The sequence below is a fragment of the Perna viridis genome, chromosome 5 (genome assembly GCF_037379345.1).
Source record: "Perna viridis isolate PV_CMFRI_1.1 ecotype Kerala chromosome 5, ASM3737934v1, whole genome shotgun sequence".
Taxonomy (NCBI): domain Eukaryota; kingdom Metazoa; phylum Mollusca; class Bivalvia; order Mytilida; family Mytilidae; genus Perna; species Perna viridis.
The window spans coordinates 25,640,679-25,662,225 of NC_142449.1; the positions used below are offsets into that span (position 1 = coordinate 25,640,679).

At 32.1% G+C, this 21,547-nt stretch overlaps 1 protein-coding gene across 4 annotated transcripts; it reads left to right on the forward strand.

Annotated features, from left to right (window-relative positions):
* The first annotated feature begins 4,565 nt into the window (after positions 1-4,565).
* Positions 4,566-21,538, forward strand: LOC148616831 (uncharacterized). 4 transcript variants are annotated; one of them, XM_088583934.1, is made up of 14 exons: positions 4,628-4,761; positions 4,864-4,982; positions 6,537-6,643; positions 7,352-7,439; positions 8,379-8,467; positions 9,253-9,321; positions 10,287-10,375; positions 10,674-10,754; positions 12,854-12,934; positions 13,614-13,681; positions 14,477-15,872; positions 17,825-17,995; positions 19,716-19,861; positions 21,293-21,538. In XM_088583934.1, the coding sequence occupies exons 3-14, from the start codon at positions 6,636-6,638 to the stop codon at positions 21,410-21,412; spliced, it is 2,406 nt and encodes an 801-aa protein (XP_088440060.1). In that variant the 5' UTR covers positions 4,628-4,761; positions 4,864-4,982; positions 6,537-6,635; the 3' UTR covers positions 21,413-21,538. The 4 variants fall into 4 exon arrangements, 3 of the variants coding, with proteins under 3 accessions (XP_088440059.1, XP_088440060.1, XP_088440061.1); XR_015922307.1 differs by lacking the exons at positions 4,864-4,982; positions 21,293-21,538 and adding an exon at positions 18,949-19,084 and having other exon boundaries at positions 4,566-4,761; positions 19,716-19,852; XM_088583933.1 differs by lacking the exon at positions 4,864-4,982 and having other exon boundaries at positions 4,566-4,761.
* Positions 21,539-21,547: the final 9 nt, after the last annotated feature.

The following is a 21,547-nucleotide window of genomic DNA, read 5'->3' on the forward strand; positions in this document are numbered from 1 at the left end:
TTGCTTAGAGTTTGTGGTAAAATAAAAAAAAAAACCCTATCCCGCCCAGAAATCGCTTAAATTGACATATTTTTTCGATGTCAAAACCCCTAGAGTATTAATGCTACAGTAAAAAATGGCTTATTTGACATTTTCTGTTTAGTATTATCACAACTTTTTCTGTTTTTTTTTATTTTTGTTTTTTTGTTTTTAATGAATTTTGGCGATTTTCGTAGTCAGAATTTGTCAAAAAATGCGAAAAATGGAATTTTCGATTTTTCGGTCAAATGTCACATAAATTCGACTCTACAAGTTATTGCTCGACTAAAACGACTAAAATTTGGTTTCATTCGATAGGTGATTTAATTTTCTACATAAATGAAGCACGAAAAACTAATTTTCAAGAAAGCATTTTCATTTTTTTTTTATATATTACCCCTACCCCTAGAAAACTGGTCTCAATATCAAACGGAATTCTCATTCACAGCATACTGAAATTGTAGGCATGCATAATTAAGATAATGATGTACCTACATATATGATCAATTTAGGCGCTTAGATTTTTCCTTTGGGGTGAAATTTCTATAAGATCGGAAAAATGGGAATTTTCAGAATTTTCGAATTTTCTACTATATCACACGATATTCAGAATACTGTAGTTTAAACAAGCTTTTGTGTGATACGGTTCATTAATATAGTGTCTTACATTCAAAATGAGTCCAAGTAATAAATATTTGAACTTGAAGAAAATATAAAATTCTGAAAATTGCCATTTTTATGAAAAACTCATTATTGTCACATCAAAACTGTTAATACGCACCTGAAATGAGAAGATATGTTGGATACATCGATAATTAAAACAATAGTGCCCAACATGTCTTGTGTACAGTTTATATGCCAAAAATTAACGTTTTAGTTCATGTTGAGGTATTTTTATCATGGGTTGTGGTAGCAATTTTCCACATAGCTTGACTTGGAAAAGTTCAAATATTTATTACTTGGACTCATTTTGAAGAAATTGGCAATTTCTTTCAAATACCTACTTCAAACAAGCTTTTATATATTCAAATACAATTATATAGTGTCTTAGCTTTTTAACGAGCCAGAGTAATAAATATTTGAAGTTTTTTAATTCCAAATAGGTGGAAAATTGCTACCCCTAACCATGATAAAAAATGCCTCAACATGAACTAAAATGTTAATTTTTGGCATATAACCGATGTACAATAGACATGTTGTGTTCTAGTATTTTTATTCTCGATGTATTCAACATACCTGCTCATTTAAGGCGCGTATTTTTCAGTTTCAATATGACAATAATGAGTTTTTCATAAAAAGGGGATTTTTCGGATTTTCATATTTTCTTCTATTTAAATGGTAATTGGCATTTTCTTCAAGTACACTTTTGCATATACAAACACATCTATGTAGCATCTAAGGTTTCTAATGAGTCAAGGCATCGCATACTTTAACGTATCCAAAGCCATAAAGGCGAAAGAATGATTAGCATTTTTAAGTGGTGTTGGATACATATTTGCAAATCATTCATTGTAGTTGCTTCTTTGAAACCTTATGTGTATAAAAATTATGATGGCAAACAAAATCAAATCATGTAAAAACTGTGATATTTTAAACAAAAAATATACAATTTACGTGCTAAAATGCGTTATAATGTGTTTTATTCTTAAATTTCCCTTTTTTGTAATATTTTGTCGTCTTCGGGACAATAAAAGCATAATTTTGCTTGACAATGTGATTGATACAAGATTTTCATAATAAATGCCTGAAAGACATTGCGTACGGTTCGTGTATGCTATAAACGATCATTTTCTTTCGCATTAGGACAGATTTTAGTGGGTAGTGGATACCATCTTTCGCCCAAATGCCCTGGAATACGTGCATTGCCTTGGCTCATTAGAAAGGTAAGATGTTACATAAATGAATTGGAATATGAAAAAGCTTGTTTGAAGTAGGGTACTCGAAAATAAAAATTGCCCATTACAGGCGAAATGGAAGAAAATATTAAATCCGAAAATTCCCAATTTTATGAAAAACTCATTATTGTCAGTTTGAAACTGAAAAAAAAACTCGCCTGAAGATGAGAATATATGTTGAATACATCGGTAATTAAAACAATAGTACCCAAGATGCATTTTTTACATGGAGTATGTGCTAAAAATTAACATTTTGGTTCTTATTTAGGTATTCTTTTCATGGGTGGAGGTGACAATTTTTCACCTAATTGGATTGGAAAAGTTAAAATATTTATTACTTGAGCTCATTACAAAGCTAAGAAAGACACTAAATAATTGTATTTGAATATACAAAAGCTTCTTTGAAGTAAGGTATTTGAAAAAAATGCCAATTATAGGTGAAATGCAAGGAAATATGAAATTCTGAAAATTACCCTTTTTATGAAAAAAACTCATTATTGTCACATTGAAACTGAAAAATACGCCCTGAAATGAGAAGATATGTTGGATACATCGAAATTAAAACGATAGTACCAAACATGTCTATTGTACACCGTTTATATATTAATTATTAACATTTGGTATCATGTTGAGGCATATTTTGTGGCAATATTTCACCTGACTTGACTTAGAAAAGTTCAATATTTATTACTTGAGCTAATTTTGAAGCTAAGACACTATATTAATGTACTGTATTACACAAAAGCTTAATTGAAGTACGGTATTCTGAAAAAGGGAAATAACGGGTGATATAAAAGAAATTCTGAAATTCTGAAAATTCCCCTTTTTACGATTTTATAGTAATTGTTACCCCAAAAAGAAACTCTAAGCGCCTTAATTGATCAGATATATTGGGAACATCATTATCTTCATTATGAATACCTAAAATATCAGTTCTACAATGTCAGTATGCTGTAAATGAGAATTCTGTTTGATATTGAGACCAGTTTTCTAGTGGTAGGGACAATATTTAAAAAAATGAAAATCTTTTCTTGAAAATTAGTTTTTCGTGGTTCATTTATGTAGAAAATTAAATTACCTATCGAATGATATCAAATTTTAGACGTTTTAAGTGAGTAATAACTTGTAGAGTCGAATGTATGTGACTTCTGACCGAAAAATCGAAAATCTCATTTTTCGCATTTTTGATAAATCCTGGCTACGAAAATCGCTAAATTTCATCAAAAGAACCATAGAAATATAAATTGTGACAATACTAAACAGAAAATACCAAATAAGCTATTTTTTACTCAAGTATAAATAATATAGGGGTTTTGACATTGAAAAATATGTCAATTTAAGCGATTTCTGGGCGGGGTACGGGTATATTTTTTTCATTTTACCGCAAAATCCTGAGAGTTACAGCAACTTTCTTGGTACCATTGTAAAGCTGAGACATTGAGCTATATGATGATACATACATATGACAGTTTTCTTCGTTCGGTAGAAAGAAGAAGCTCGTAGAATAAAAAAAAACTTTAAAATTTATTTTTTCCCCACGAGGTATAAAAAGTAGCAAGAAAAAAAAAACAAAAACAAAAACAAAAATGCTTCAGTTATTTTTTTTTTGACGACAAAAAGATTCGTAAATGAGAGGTATAAGGGTACCTGAAAATCATATTTTGGTTGACGAGCGTGGGGGTATCTCAGCCCACGTACTAAATGGTTCTATTAAGTAATAAATCTTCAACTGTTTTAAGAATACCCCCCATTTAAGCTGCTTCAAAACATAAAATAGTAAAATGGAAACTAGATTCATAATGATTAGATTACATAGCTGTTGATTATGAGTTTAATTTTGTGATCGATCATCTATGACTATGTGCTGATAAATTTATGTATTTGCACTTGTATTAGTTCCTTGGATACAGACTTACAATGGTGGAACTAGAAACTGATAAGGGGCGACCCAGAAGTTCATAAAAGGGGTCCCGGTTATAATTTGCACATTTTTACCCATGGATCCCTATTTTTGCTTAAAAAGTGTCGACAACCACGGGCGAAAAAAAACTAAATAATCCAAAACAAATTGTGTTAAACATGTTTAGACGGATTCTGATAATCATTTTTTGTTTCTAGTTTCGGTGATTTGATACATCGCATCTACCCACAAGGAGTTTGAGATAAAGTATACTACAGACATTGTGAAGTCAGCCTCATATCTTGACCTACACTTAGAGATCGATGGTAAAGGAAACTATGAACCAAACTATACGACAAACGCGATGATTTTTCATTCCGTGTTGTTGACTTTCCTTTCATCTGTGACAACATTCCATCAGCACCTGCGTATGAAGTTTTCATATCACAACTCATACGTTATGCCAGAGTTTGTCGTAACTACGCAGACTTTTTGTATCGAGCTAGCCATCTTACAATTCGGCTTCTAGAACAAGGTTATGTTGCTACAAGATTGAAGTCATCACTACAGAAGTTTTATGGTCGTCATCATGAACTAAAAAATGATGGGGTAACTTTGCTAAAATATGTTTGTAAAAGCCACTGGATGGTTCAGTGAATGGTGTATCAAATATGAAGTTTTCACATCCCTTATTCAGTGCTTCGGCACTTTGATTACCATTCGGAATTAAGATATTTCCGGTAAGATCGGACTTTTACAATATCCCAGTTACAGAAAATAGAGCGAATATTCAAGTTATTCAATGCTTGTTTAAGTTTTTGCAATAAGTCTGTGAGGCACGTAGTCATGCCTAAACACAGACAACGCCAGTATTTAAAGCATTGGATTGTTGATACAATTCTGTCAAATTCAGAATCGACCAAAGCTAATTCAGTGAAAGTACTGAAGGTTCGTTGTGCTTTGACATTACATTTGCCTTATTCTGAATTACGCTCCTATAAAAGTCCCTGCTAAAGTATAAATAATTATGTTCATTTTTTTGCTTTGCAGTTTGGTTGGTCGCCTCTCTATGTAAACGTGAGATAAAAATTCCCTGACGAACATCATGATTATTTGGACTAGCTCTCCAGTACCACAGCTCCTTTCCAATATATATACTACACTCTCCAGTAGGAAAAGTAGCTTGTTTACATGAAGTTCATGATCAGTACTCAGTATTCTGTTCTAATGGCCAGACTTTTTATTTAAACTAATTAACTTTAATGCCTTTCCCTTACACTATTGTATTTACATTTGAATGTTTTTTGTCATACTTACATTGTACATGTATATAGATCATTAATCATAGCATGACCCCAGATTTAACAAAAAACGTATCACCCAAAAGAAGAATTTATATATATAGCAAAAGAAAATCAAGAATATATATACAGCAAGCCTTTTGTATATAAATCCTTGCCCAAAATAAATAATGAAAGTGAGACCCGACAGGGTAGTCAAGGACATTAAAAACCCCCTGATTTAGTTAATAATGAGAGACTGTGCCCTGATCCATACATGTATGTCAAAAGTGAATGTAATTATTATATGCCTACATTTTGCAGACTTGGTGGTCATTGACAAAATTAATTCCCAGTTACTGCAAGATAGTTCTCAGTACCTAGTGAAGCTAAGTGTAAGGGCAATATCCAAAGTTATCAATGTAGGCTTATACATACTAATGTTCATTTATTTCTTATCACCAAAAGATCTTCAAGAAGTGTAAACACACCTTTAAGTAAGCTCTGAAAGGCCCAGACAACAAAATAAAAAAAAAACCCATGGTAACAAAATGATGAAACATCTTCAAAATAAACTAAAACATCAAATAACAATATAAAAAACATCAATGACCAACATCTCATGACTGTGGAGGGGTTCAATTACTTTTATAAGACTTTAACCATCCCCCTTTAAATGTAAGGTTAAAAGTTGGTTCGGTAAGGGGAAAATTTGGCCTCAAAAACAAAGTCTACATGAAGACAATTTTATGTTGTTTTTCCAGCTCTTTAATGTGTTTTATAGTTGATTTGATTGGTTTATAGTAATAATTTGAACATATAATGTCATACATGCCCTTCAAACTTGGCTGAGATTACAAAAATCTGTTAAAAGGGCTGAAAAACACCAAATTTTGTGCAGTTTTTTCTCTTTTAACAATGACCATGTGTGTTGATTCTCCTGCTTTATATATTTTGTGTATAATTTTTAGTTACAACTTGTGTAAAAATATATTGAGTCAACAGATTTGTGGCCACTTCCGTTCCACACAAAAATCATCTTAAAAGTTGCAGAAATGTTTAAAGTTAAAGGTTTTTGTAAAAGTTACACAAATGCATACTGTTAATTACTGAATGACGTCATAATTCTCGTCAAAAACATCTAATATGCAGTGTTTGCGACTATTTTACTGTACTATTACTACATAGAAATCAGCTTTCATCAAATTTTCAAAAATGCCCAAATTATGAGGCTAAAAGGGCTCCTTACCAAACTTTCTCCTTTCACTGCAACAACAAATAAACACACCGTAATATATTCAATTCTCCTTCATGGAATACCTCAGCATACAAGAGGAGATATCCAATTAATCAACACTCACCATTTAATTGAACAAATTTCTTCTTATAATATACTTCTCTAAAAAGAATTTTTAATAATTTTTATTATTTATCTATTTATAGCACTTATCTGGACCCAACCAAGATGGATCTATTGTAAGAGAAGTAACAGATGGCAGCGTTTTTATCAGAGCTGTCTTTTCAAATGAGGCTCTTGAGGAGATGTTCAGGTAGTATTATGCAGTAAGAAGGCGACCTCAGTCCAAATCCTTGTTTTAGGAGGGCATCTAGAGCTTTGCTTTAAAGATTTAAGTGGGAAAAATCTTAAATTTTAGAGTATCTCTGTTACCCACTTTGCATGGATTGTTGTGCTCTGACCTTAGTTACATCATTTTGATTTACTGCAAAATGAAATAGTTGAAGCAATGTATATATCTATAAACACTGTACAATACTGCATTGTGATATTTTTACCTGCGTAACCAAAGGTGAATCCCTCTACTCAGTATGTCCATCAATCCATTCATCAGGCTGTTAGGTTACCTACTGTGCATTATCTGTACCTCAAAAAGTACCATTATTATTGAAACTTTGCACAATGTTGATATACATTTGTACATATTAAAGATGTGCACCTCTTATTATGGAGAAACCAGACAAATATTTCCATAAATTTTTAGCATGTTGAATGAAGCCATTTCTTGTCACTTTATGGTGTTAAGAATACCTACTTTGTGTAATCTGTAGCATAAAAAGTATAATACTGATATTATTGAAACTTTTCACAGTGTTTATAAATATATATATTGATGATAAGCGCTTGGCACATTTGTTAAATTTGTAAAGTGTTTTTATGCCTGTTGATGATACTTATGCCCTGACAAATATATAATGGTGACCCAGGTCTAGACTTGTATTGGTCTTGTTTATATTTTTAGTGATGAAGGCTCTTCACAACCTGAGTGGTTCAGTGCATTATTGATACTGAAGAAGTACACAGTTTGTTTTGATGCTAGAAATTGCTTGGTAGGTTAACCTGTATAAACAAGAGCAATGTATTGATAGTAAATGCAAATACAATAACACCATGATTTATGATGGCCGATTGTTTTTTTAATGGCCCATCATCAACTGTAATGGTCCATTCAGATGAATAACTAAGCGGTCATAGTCACATTGTCAAAAAATATTTCCCAATCCCTGAACGTGCACAAACTTATGAGCTAGTGAAGATTTGTATTTGAATTGTTTAAAATCGAACTCTTAGGGAATTAAATTTAAACTAATGAAAATAAATGGGAGAATTACTTAAAGAACATTGTTTTTTAGTCTACCCATAATTTCATACAATTCAAAAGGTCTCAAACCTGTTTTGCAAATGGAATTATGTACAGATTTGTAAAAGAATTAGGCAGTATAGAAAAAAAACTGAAGCATGCATGTTAAAAATCCATCAATCCTACTTTGAAGTGGACTGTCTTATCTGTACAACTCTGATAAAAAGGGAAATTTTCAATAGAATATTGAACATTGAGTTACTCCATTAACTCAGTGTTTCACAAGAATTAAACATTGACCTGGGAATTCAAGTATTTGAGTGTACTGTAATTACCAATTTACTTAAAGTTAGACCTGCTAATGATTCCATTCAGTCACTTCATGAAGTATCTCACAACACTCAATTCTGTTTTCTGTTCAGATGATCTTTCTGATCATTCAAACAGATTTTAGTTTCCATGATTGTAAAAGTATTATTGGAAGAGTTTGTTTGTTTGTTGGGGTTTAACGTCCGAGCAGCAATATTTCAGCTATATTCAGACAAATTTATTGGAAGAGAAAAGGTGAGGAATTCAGAAAGGGTCATCTGGAAAGAAAGTAGAATTGCAGTGTTGTTAGATCCCACATGCAGTAACTGAATGGAGCAGTTAGATTGTTCATTTGTTTTCTTTCTTTTTTTTTTGACAGGAAAGAAGTGAGTTTATCATTAAAGTAACATCAGCTTCAGTATGGGATTTACAACAAGGGTTTTACCTCAAGTACAGGGTCACTGACTGGTTTGTATCAACTTCCTTTTTTGATGTTTTCTGTATCTCCTTAATAAAAGGTCATTTAAAAGTTTTATTATCATAATACTATGGTGTATTTTGTATAATTTATGTTGCTGGTTTCCATGTGCTTGTTAGTTCTCTATGTTGTGAATGACTTTTTATATATATATATATATATATATATATATATATATATATATATATACCCCCTCTCCAAAGGAGAGGGGTTATACTGTTTTACTCTTTTCCGTAACACTTTTTTCAATCACTATTTTCTCAAACTACTCATCACAGTGGCTTAAAATTTTGACACATTGTTCCTGTATGTATGCCATATGGTAGGATCCATTTTAGGAAAAAATTCGACAACTATTCTCTGTTCACTGAGGATCTTGTCTATTTTCCTTATATTGTGATTGAAAGAGAGGGTATCACTAGTAAGCCATTATTCACAGATTTCTTGTTGATCTTGATGTTCCTGGCCATGTTTTTTATTATTCAGATTTCCTTTTGTTCCAATGACAGTTAGTTATTCATACATTTTCAAACATTAATAAAAGACAAAATAAAGACATGAGTTATGGTAGCCCTTGTGGACAGCCTATCAAAACCATTAATGACATAGAAGGTTAGCAAAGACTGTTTCTTAACATCTCTCCTTTATCATCACCATTCATATACAGTATGTTTAGGTTGAAGGAAAATAATTGCAATTCTCCCATGTATGTTACTTAATTCTATTTTTTTTATAATACTTTCTTACATGTAACTTGATTGTAATACTTTTGAAGCATGGATAATCAACAAATTAGAGATCTGGCTAAAGAAGCTTTTGAGAACTACCAACAAGTTCAAAGCAGGTAAAGTATTGGGACTCCACACTGATAGGTCAATATCTTTTATTATATAGATAGCAGTGATTTACCAAATGTTCTCAGTGTAAAATGTTTCGGTAATTCACACTGCGAAATAAATTCGGTAATTTCACTCTCATACTTTCTCCCGCCAAAACCTCACAACAGGATTATCAATCCGCCATTCACAAAATTTGTAAGTTATGTTAAAAGTAGCAAGGAATATTGGAGGAAATCTATAAAATAAATAAGATAATTGATTGATTATGGTAAATAACCTTAATATGATCACTTGTGGCAAGAACGCATTAAGATTTAACTTGTGCACAGAACAAGTTTGCACATTCGCTAAATCTAGGTGTTCTTCTGCACTCATGATAAAATTTTGCTTATTCACTCTTTCCAATTAATATACCTATTATTACCCTAAACAATTCTGATCAAGAGGCAGATGGTGGCAAATTTAGTCAAATATTTACGTACAAAAATTGCCAGAACTTTTTATGTTATGAATAGAATTCCTAATTTTTATGCCTGTTGTGCCAGTTTTTTTTACCCCACTTGTGAAAACTTTATTCAAATCTTTGGGTTTTCCATAAACATCAGTATCAAGCAATCTTTCAACCATGCTGAAATATTAGTTGAGAAAGGATTTGAGAAAAAAACTGAACTTGAGATTTTTATGCAGCTGGATCATAGAGTAGATTGAGTGAGTGAATTTTTAAAAAGCATCAATTTGTTAAGAAATATTGAATTTGGGAGTAAGCATCCATCTAAAAATGTATCAGGATTTAAACAAATGTAAAAGGGGGAGGTTTAAAGTTAGTTTCTTAAATGAAATGAACAAAATGCTGCTGCATTTACATGTATGTATGTAAAATACATGTAAACGAGGATCAATGTTACACTTCCTTTCCTAAACGAATAAACCATTGTTGCTGCACGAGTAGTTCCTGTAATTTTTTTTTCAGAAGTGACTCTATGGATTGTAGCATTCCACTGACCCAACTGTTAGAAAATATGACGGAAGTAGAATCACAAGAGAGCCAGTGTACAGAAGGTAAGACATTTTTTTAGAAATGGTTGAAGTTAAGTATATCAGAAAAAAATTGATTTTCACCGTGGTTTGAACTTGAAATGAGACATTTTGAGGCATTGAGTTTCTGTTAAGTTGGCCAGCTTTTCAGTCTTCTTGTTCAGGTTTAAAGCTTTTTATCATCATGAAACTTGGTACAGTTGTCAAGAAGCCAGTAATCAACCATAAAAAAAACATTTAGATGTTCTGACTGGAATATTGCAAGGTCTACTTATGTTCTTGTAAGTAGTTCGGTTGATTTCAGTTTTCTGTTATTTTCCAGATACAGGTTTACAGAAAGCTTTGCGTGTGGAAGATTTCATTATTCCTCCTCAGCAGCATGTCCTATTAGAAAGTATTCAAGGTAAAGTATATATGTTTTTAGATCGCCACATTGACGAGTTAGGGCTGTATTGAGATCCTCATGTCTTTTAGTCCTCCTGAAAACTTTTGGTTTTATGAAAAGCAGATCAGTAAACATTGAGGACTATAGTTACGTAAGCATATAGTGTATGGTGTATGTTGAGCAAATTGTTGGTTTTTTTCTACACCTTGTATCACTATACCAATGGTAGTGTCTGAACTTTATATGGATTTTTATTCTGCAATTGCCTTCATATTTGATAGGAAGGAATAGAATACAGCCGTGCATGTACATTTTTTTATGCCCAACCATATTTATCTAAGATGACATTGAAGCCAGGGATTTTCCAAGCATTCAGTTAGACAATTTGAAATCCACTCCAGAGGACACAATAAGGAAAAGTTATATTTAAGTCTACTTATATTTTTTATATATTTTTAGTGTTTTTTCATTGCATGTTAAAGCAATAATAGGGTGTTGTCGAAAAACAACAGCCTGTATGTATACTCAGTGTGGGACTGGGAAATGCTAGAATCTTTGCATTATGCCCATCCCTTAGCCTCATGCACACACAGGCTGTATTTTTTTTTTACAATAACTTAAAATTGTATTAAGCTTTGTGCATGTACTTGCAAGTACATTCTGGTGTAATCAGTGTAACAAAACAGTATATGTATGTTATTAAATGAAATCTTTTCCAACTATCATTCTGTCTATTCATCCATCTGAATTTTCAATGCAATACCTCTGAATGACTGGATTAGTTTCAAATTTTGTGTGTGTGGTTTTATACAGATGGGGTATAACTTGTAAGGCATTCTTATTGCTGTCAGATATCATCGTACTGTTCGGAGGGATTTTGCTGCCAATTTTCACTGTATGGAATGACAGAGAAAACTTTTGTCACAAATCTCGACTGCCTTTGCATTGATTAATTTCAAATGTGGTATGTGGCTTTTTATAAGACTGCAAAAAATTGTGGCGTAACATGATGTTGTCGTCGTTAATTTTTTCATTTCCGTGCAATTTATTGTAGTGAATCATATGTCTTGGAATTTTGATATTTTGTTACTTGCTTCGAGAGAAATCTTGCTATTTAAAATGGGGTCACTGGTCCCTTCTTTTCTGAAAAAAGTGGCAAAAGGGGGTAAAATGGGTGTTTATTTAAAATTGATGTAGAAGGTTAATTTCTCATTCAATCCTGACAGTTCTTTTATTTGTTTGTTTCTTATGTAATCTTATTAGTATCTTAATAATATTAAGCAGATTTAAAATTGCATTTAGCGGTTTCAGTTTATGTGGCCTTAGTGAGGCCACACCCTAAAACCAATTTTTAAAAAAAATTCTTGTTCTGATTTTGAAAATGTTTTTTTCGTTGGGTTCCTTGTAAAAATCCCATCCTGTATTTTTCAGTCAGTTTTGGAATATATTTCGCCATTTTTGAGTAACAAGGTTCAAAGGGGCCAAAAACATAATTTTTTGAAAGATTATTTTTTTAAAGAAATTTTCATCAGATTGTTTTTGGTAAATTGTTCCTTTTTATGAGTGTGCTAGCAAATTTACTCTATCATTAAACCCTTTTTGAGATGATTGGATACAAAATATCCATGAAAGCACCCTGAGAACAGAATTTTTGTTTAAATTGACTTTCAAAATTTCAAAATGTTTTGCAATTTTATATCCAAACCAGTTGTTGTGTCCATAATAAACTGTAAGTCCTTATGTCTATGTGTGTCAAAAACTAATACATTTGTATTGTGTCCACTCATGCCTCAAGTGAACAGAATTCAACTGTTTGGGGTGGTATTATGCTGCACTCAGCCAAGCTTTTTATCAAAGATCATGCTCCTGTTGTATGACTGGTGGCTGTCTGATATCAGTTTCCATAATAAATGGGAGAATATGCTCCACAACAACACATGCAATCACATGATGTTCATGTAATACGGCAGATAAGTGTCCAGTTATTAAGATCATCTTAGTGACTATGACTACCATAATATGGTAGTCTGGGTATGATATTAAGAAAACACTATGTAGTATTGTCTAGATATGTATGTATATGTCAGTAATGGAAGAGAACTACAATTATATTACAGAATGGAAGTCTGATTATGTTCCATCCTTAGAAGACTTTTCGCAGACATCACCTTTGAAATCTAGTAATGATGTGGAAAAAGGTATTAGTTCATTGTTTGTCTCCATTCATGTAATTGTTTTGTAAAATATTTATTCGGCTTAATCTTTATTTTCAATTATCTTTTTAATAGATTTGTTTTTGTTTTATTGAATGCATGTCATATTGTAAAACCAGTGATATTGTTTACCTTAAATTATCTCCAAAATAAGACTGTTACCCAATGTGTCATAAAAAAAGCTCATACTTAATCCCGAATAAGATAAACGATATCCCAATCGGTAGTCAAAGGGCAGGATATGTTGTTTCTGAACAGAATAAAGTTGATTAATTTTTATGACTTATCTTTTTCTTATTTCTTACACCCACTATGAAATATATCAATTTAACAAAAATGACACATATTTTCCCGTTATAAACTAGATGAGGTAGTTTTGAAAAAAAGAAAGTTTTTTGCCGCCTTCTATCAATTATAGCTAATTAGTTTTCGTAGAAAAGAAAAAAATTTGTTTGTATCATTGTAGAGTCTGTATCACTGTAGAGTCTGCATTTGAAAGATATTTATGCTTTGTTTTACATGATTAGTTCTTGCACTAGTTTGAATGAATGTGTATCTTGCTAGAATCAATGTGAATATTATCTCTCTATTTTACATTTAAAAATTTTTGAACATGCTGAAGATTGCATTGGTTTCTGAACAAATGATTAAATTCTATTTTTAGATGAAGCAGAATCCAAATCATACCAGAAGGAATTCATTAAATACTTTCAAAAATGTGAACAGAAAACTGTAAGTCCATGTTAGAATAATCCATGAATGCCAAAACAGGTGTGAACATTTCCTTTTCTGTTACACTGCTTAGATGTTGGCTTATTGATTTGAATCTTTAGATTAATTGTAAACTACATGTATCTTGTTAATCATTTTTAAAGACGATTGGAATTTTTATTGTATCTGTACAATCTGATTATACAATACCTATATTCCTTTAAATTATGTAAAGCTAATGACAACTCATTTTCAAATTGAAGTCTTTCATGTAATTGATTGTGGTAATAAGATACTCACTTTGAATGTTTAGCAGTGTTCTACACTATTATCTGCAATTTTCTCAGTAGACAAACTGGGGGAGGGGTACTTAGAAAATTATCCACAAAATTAATACTTGTATTTGCAAACATGTTCATTTGACAAAACTTACAAAAATGAGCAGCTGTAATTTCTGTATTTTCTTAGTATTGAAACCTTGACAATTTTGTTGTTCCTCAAAGATTTTTCTTTAAAATAATCTCCTTTGGTTTTCTTGTTATAAAGGGATAGAAATTTTATTTTTGTTTAGCACAAGTTTTAAAAATGATGTATCATAGATTGTTATTAACCAGCATGCTGACCATCAACTTACAAATCGTTCACAGGAAAATAGTTAATAGTACACAAAGTGATTCAATAGCTGGAATACAGACAACACAGCTTAATTGGATACACATAAAACACTAGATAAAAGGAATGCATGGAACAAATGTTATAAAAAAACTTGGGTCTCTCATTTCTTCAATCACACTTGCTATATATTATCCTTTTTAGGAAAAACCTGGTGAAATTGCCTGTTCAGGCGAATCAATTAAACTGAGCTGCTCTGATAATTCTGGTGATGAAACCAATGTTAATGACCATGGTGATGGTTACCATGACAAAATTGTAGTTACCAGTTCATCAGAAGATAGCAATGAAATGGAAAGTAGTCAAAAGGGAGATAACTCTACAAAGATTATTCCTAACAGTGAAAAAAGTAAATCAGAAAAGACAAAGTCAAAAACAACGAGCTATAATAAGGATATTTCTGTTAGTGATGGATCTGTGTCTAGTACTGTTAATATTCATGAAACACAACCATTTTCTCCAGCTATTTCACCCACACAGGGTTTCATGTCTGAAGGGTTTGATCCCTTTTTATCCCCACTTTCCAGAAAATCAAGTAGCAGTAGTTCACATTCTCTGGTTAAAAAGGGAATAGAATCAATTTCTAGTGATCAATCATTAATTGGGGACACTCCAGAGGATGATGCTATTAAAACTGTCAAGTTAGGTTCTAATAGTAAAGTTTCTAAGTATGGCAAATTTCAAACGAATAAAGACACAACTGATAATGATGAGGACAAAAGGTTATTGTCATTGTCAAATAACAGCACCTTGGGAGAATGTGATCATGAGGAATATAGTAGACTTAACAGGTTGACATCTTCAAGTGAAGATAATTCTGCAGAACACTTACTAAGGAAGCTTGATAAACCATCTAGTTCTTTAAGTGATCATGCAAATACAGTAGAAAGAAATCAGTCTCAGTCTTCTTCTCAAATATATATCTCAGATAGTACCCTAATGGCAATATCATCAGGACAGATTAAAACAGCCATTTCTAGTCATTCTATTAATGTAGATAAAAGTAGAGTCTGCATAGCTAATGATAATGGTTGTGATTTAGATACTCAAGATTTAAATGGAAGTGTATATACTAGGAATATATCTGCTAAAAGAAACAGGACTGATTCTGGTGAAAGTCCAGAGCCTGTCAGTAAAGTAAGAAGACTTGGGAAAGTTACTAGCAAAAAACGTGAATCAGATTTAATTAGGTCAGACAACAGTGATGGAATTAATTCATTTTCAGATTCTGTAACGAAGCAGACTGTTTCATCCAATTATTCAACATTGGAACTGTCTAAGAAAAGTGGTATAGAGAAATTATCAGTGCTTAGAAAATCTTCAGAAAGACTTGCAAATAAAAGAAATAAGTTCAAATCATCCACAGAAAAAACATCTGAAGAAAAAGAAAAGGGGACAGACTTACTGGAATTTGATGAATCACAAAGTTTGTTGGACACTTGTGCTCAAGATGTGTTAAGATTGCCATTAGTTGCACCAGACATGACTGAAAAGAAAAGAGAGTCAGTAGAAGTAATCCTCATATCTAGTGGGGAATTAGGTTTGTGAAGATTTCTTTTGTTTTGGGGGAGGAGGTCATAAGTGTAAAATTATAGTAAGTTATGCAGTGTTCTAGGATTTTTCAGAAATTGACGTTTCCTCAGGAAAATTCCATATAAAATCAACTTTCCCACAGTCAATGACTGCTTTCCTAACAAAACAAATCCGTACAGAATATGAAGTTTTCAAGTTGCCGTGGGAAAGTGTAACTAAGTACCTAACTTTCCCTGACCCAAATTTCACTTGCCCCGGGTAATGGGAAATAGGAATCCTAGGACACTGTTATGATGTCATTAGGCTATTTTCTATTGTGGCATCATAAGTTATGACCAATTTTACTCTTACAAGTTTTATTTGAAATGCATGCCAGGTACAATGTATATATAAAGCTTGCAATTTTAAACCTTGTGTATAGAGTATTACAAATTTACCAGAATTTTCAACTGCACAGTATTCAATGCAATGTAGATTATGTATACTATTATTAAGTGTAAGCTTTTGTAAGAATCAGGCAAAATGGAAAAAATCAGAAACATGCATGTCAAAACCCCACTGATCTGACAATGTAATATCACTGAAGGATACTTTCTCTCTTTGAAAAGACCATTATTTGATCTCTGCATCACTGGCTTTGCTCAGAATTTTTTCAATAGTATGTTAGAAAAAATGAGGTTTTTGACAGTGTTATCTGCCCTTGAAATGTTTATTTTCAGTGCATTTCAATGAAATTGTAACTCAATGGTCCAGCATGATATGGAAAATCTTGTCTGTTTTCCTTGATTCTGGTGGTGCAAATAGTCAAGTTAACACTATCAAAATGATGGTTTTTTTCATACCATGTTTCACTCACTGCCTGATTCTACCAGGGACTGACACTTAAAACAGACTGAATTCTGATTTATTCTTGTTATTTTATCAATTATAAGGAATCATGATAAAAATGAAGAAATTTATTTGAGTATTAGAAAGAGAGTCTTCGTTATTTTTACCTGCATCACTAACTGTGAAAGCAGGTCTAGTAACCCCTTGACTCTATCTGTCCGTCTTTCAGGCTTAGGATTACCTTTGTTGTATAATCTGTAACTCTAAAAGTATTAAACCAATATTATTCAAACTTTGAACAGTATTTATATACATATAGGGTATGTAAGTCTCGTCACGTGACTCCGTGGTTTCGTAAGAATGGGTCCTAGTCTACCATTCAAATGTATGGAGATTCGTCATTAACATAGCATTGAGTTCAATATTAAAAGCGAAGTATCCTTTTTGGGTAAAAATACTGATTAAAAATGACAATTATCAAGTTCTAAGAGATAAAAATGTTTAGAATAGCATAAAATAGAAGATTTTGCATTGTGAAGCAGCGTTTGAATTTCCCGGAAGTACACACTAAAATGCATATCGGTCTTCGGATTTCAATACGTTGTACATCGGAAATTCCAGAAGGGAAACTGAAATTAGAACAAGACTTACAAACCCTATTGAAATATATTATGGAGAAATCTGAATAACTTTTTCCTACATTTTATCCATTTTGTCCAGTAGTATATGCTATCATTCATACATCATTTTAGGAAATTTGTAACCCATGCAGTAGTTTTTTAAACAAGCTTAGTGTTTAGGCCAAACAAAATATTATTTTGGTTTCCTGTTTCATGTCAGAATAAAATAGGGTAGGTAGGTAGGGGTTTTGTTTTTTTTCCCCAAATATTTTTACATTGATAAAATCAGAAGTTTAATAGTGCTTAATCAAAAAATGCCCATAAAAATGTTAGGGTAGGCATTTATGAGAGAAAAAATAGGAATGGTAGAGAAACAGGAAACTTAAATATTTCTTTTTTTGGCCTTACACACATACTGATGATACTTGTCATATGTGTTCACAAGTATGTTATGGTGACACAGGTCCAATGTCTTAATTTCATTCAGTATAAAGTATTATTCTTCTTACAGAAAATCAGTTACCTTCTCAGACAACAGTAAACACAAATACTCCAGAAGAAAAACAGGTTAATTCTGGAAAAAATCTGGAAAATAGACAAAGGCGATTGTGTACACAGTCTGATATCACTTCCACTGGCATGGCTGATATCACTTCCCCAGACATGGCATCAGATAGCGAAAGTATGTTGTTTTCTGTATATGTATTTTATCGTACAAGTACATGTACCGGTATGTACCATTAGATAATGAAGAAGGAGAGGGATGCTCATTATATTTCTGTCAAGTACAAAATGTATATAATATATTGATGATACTGGTACATCACTGTGTTCTATTGGCTCCTGTCTTTTTAGATGGCACATTAAAGTATACCACTATACATTATAATTGACCATCATTCACACTTCATGCAATAGCTCAAAGATGTTGCCACCAATATTTATGAAACTTGTTCCATTCTATTGACATGAGCTCCCTTTCTGTTTTTATTTAGGGGAAGGGGCAGTAAAGTGTCTTATTGGCCTAAAATTCAAGTGTTGAATAATTTAATTGTGAATTTGGAGACTTGAACCCATCACAAATGAGAAAACATAAAAACTTCTGATAATTCTTGCATTGTAAGTACAAGAAAAATTGCATAAGCTTAAGTTTACCAATATTCAGATATTCAATCAAATTTTGTACTTTTTGGTCACTCTGGTCATATTTTTGGCAAGGAAATGGTGTCCACAGCCAAGAAACAACTTTGTATATAATGAATACATTCATTATTACATAGTTTATCATACATTGTATGTAAAAATATAAAGTTGTTTCTTGGGTGTGGACATATTTTTCTGGATGTAAATATGCTTAAAAAAAAAACAAAAAAATTTACAATTCTCAATTACAGTTTTTGCTAAATGACGTAAAATTTTGGCACCATTATGACGTCATTACAATGAACTAATACCACAAATGGTTATTTCTCTTTGTACAATGTATATATATATTTTACTATTTTATGAAAAATTTATATGTTATTGCAACAAAGTTGAAATTTTTTGTCAATATTCATAGCTTAATGCCCTACACCTTTATTCTTTATTTTTTGTTATGGAAATTTGTAGAATAGGTTGATTTTCTGTTTTCAGAATATAACTCAAATGTTCATGAAACTGCGATGAATTAAAGTTTCTTTTTGTCTGCAAAAACATTATGTCTTACCTGTCCTGCTAACTGTTCTGAGCATTTTTGGTTTAATAGTTTCAGAGGAGTTGTGCTGACAAGGTAATTTATGAGGATTTTTGCAAATTTCTAAGTTTAAAGGACATAACTCCTACAAAAATTAGGGGATCATAATTTCCTGGTAATTTGTACAACTGCATATGATGTTCTTGCTACATACCATGTTTTGTAAAATTTGGCTTGGTAGTATCAAAGGAGGTGTGCTGTCGAACTTTGTGACAGACAAACAGACACAAGGACAGACGGACAAGCTAAAAACAATATATATCCCCACCAAAGTGGGGGGGGGGGGGGGGTGACATAATTGTTTAATTGTATTGATGTAAGCTGCCTTTCAATTTTTATAGATTTCCATTCATCTACCTTGTCATCGTAGCTTTTCTTTTATAAATTGTTTAATGGATTTTGATAATATTTTATATGAATGTAGGGTTTCATGTGTGGGAATGCTGGCAAGGGAAGATATTCCCTGAAAAAAAAAAGAAGTTTGTTGGGTCATCCATTTTGTTAACCTGCTCATAGTACCACATCAATATAGTTTTGCAAGAGAGAAAACAATTCATTGTGTCAAACATAACTATATCTACTGCCTTTATTTGTCTGACCTACTCATAACAGTACCGGTATTTATTTTTTTTCTCTTGAACATACAAATTCAATCTTATTTTAACAGAATCTAAAAAAAGTACTGGTAATGCAAAAACATTCCCACAACATACAAAAACTAGTCATGTTGAAACAGTAGCCGAACAGTCTAGTACTAATCAACCTGAAACAGCACAACCAAAGTCACCAAAGTCACAGCCAAAGTGTTCATTGGTGAGTTATCAAAACGTATAAAATTTATATGCACTGAATTTTGCATTCAGTCTGGTACAGTCTCATGTTAGAACCATAACAGCAATCCATCTAAATTCCCTTGATGAAGTTTTTCTTCTGTAATGCATTCAATATACCTCAAAAACAGATCTATACACTTTGTAGTAATGATTTAGGATGGTGAAAATAACACCAGTGCATATAATGCTTTCAGATCTCTACATATGCACTATGGAATTTTTTTTCATTGTTGTTACCCATAGATGGTGGGGTTTTGAGTTGTTCCCACTTATATTAAGCTAAAACAGTTTTTCCCGTTAATATAGAAAATCACTATAAATCACTAGAGCTGCTCCCTCCTAGACTACTTGGCACTCCTCCCCCTTTATGGAATTCTCTATCTAAGTAGTATAAAATATGTAAAGAGTGTGCATTCCATTTTTTCATCTATATTCCACTTGCCAAGTGTGTGTGGGGTATATAGTGATAGGGGTGGTCTACTCTTCCGTTACTTAGAGGGGTACCCAACTGTTATCCATTACTCTTCTTACACCACTGAATGAAATTAAATGAAATTTTCACAGAATCTTTATTAAATGTTCCCATTATGCACCTTTTATATAAAATTTTGATCCCAACAAGTTTCACATGTCAAAACATGGACTTTTCCATTTTTGAATACAGGGACATTGGAAGTTCCATCTCTTATCTGTTACTTCTCCTTTACTGCTGAATCGACTTGAACAGAGGTCAAAAGGTTCATGTTATCGAATGGGGGGGTGGGGGTATTAAATTACTGAGCATTGCTCATAGTTTTTCTAATTTTACTTCTATGGTGTGATGAACCTTGAAATTTCCATTATTTGATCTGTATTGATACCAGCACTACCTGACACAACTTTGGATATAACAATTTGTTTTTATAATATAATATATACATACTAGAAATATGAAAGATCAACTGGTTGATTCTGGAAAAAAATCAGATTTACCAGTGGATTCAAAAGAAAGTGTCATATTTAGTCAGGTATACATGTAGCTAATCAGAAAAGCTGATCAGTAAATAATATTCTAATATGACATACTTCATAGCTCTTTAGACCACACCCATGGTAAAAAAGTGATAAATACATGACCAACATTTCGTGCATCTCATAGGTTGTGTTTATTCAAAAATATGAAGAAACCAGGCATTTTAGAATTAGATATAGATCACGGAAACTCCATTTTATCATTGTTTTACCACAGGCTGGCCATTTATGTTGTTATTTAACCACTTGTTAGCATTCAGGGTAAAACAATGTGTCATAAATGGTCAGTCTGTGGTAAAACAATGATAAAATGGAATTTCTGTAATTTACAATAGGAAGTACCATAAATTTTGCCTGTAGCAAAGTGAAAATTATCTTCATATTTTTTTTTTCAATACAGCTGGAGCAGTTTATATCAGAGATACAGCCAGTTACAGAGATTGGAAAGAGACTTATGGCATTATCAATCCCAGATGATTTGGCCATGTCAGCCTATACATATTACAAAGATTCTGGTTAAACAATATGATGGGGATTAGTTCTTATTCATAGGACCACATATTGTGTTCTTTTGTTCTGATTTAATTGTTTGGTGTAATTTTGTTTGTTCATGGTAATTTGAATTTTGATTAAATATTCCATTGTATTTGTCAGT

Coding starts and splice junctions, on each gene's coding strand:
- LOC148616831 (XM_088583933.1), top strand. CDS start 4,660: ATGCCTAAACACAGACAACGCCAGTATTTAAAGCATTGGATTGTTGAT. Junction 4,762..6,536: donor ATTCAGTGAAAGTACTGAAG/GTTCGTTGTGCT, acceptor ATCTATTTATAG/CACTTATCTGGACCCAACCA. Junction 13,682..14,476: donor AAAAATGTGAACAGAAAACT/GTAAGTCCATGT, acceptor TATCCTTTTTAG/GAAAAACCTGGTGAAATTGC.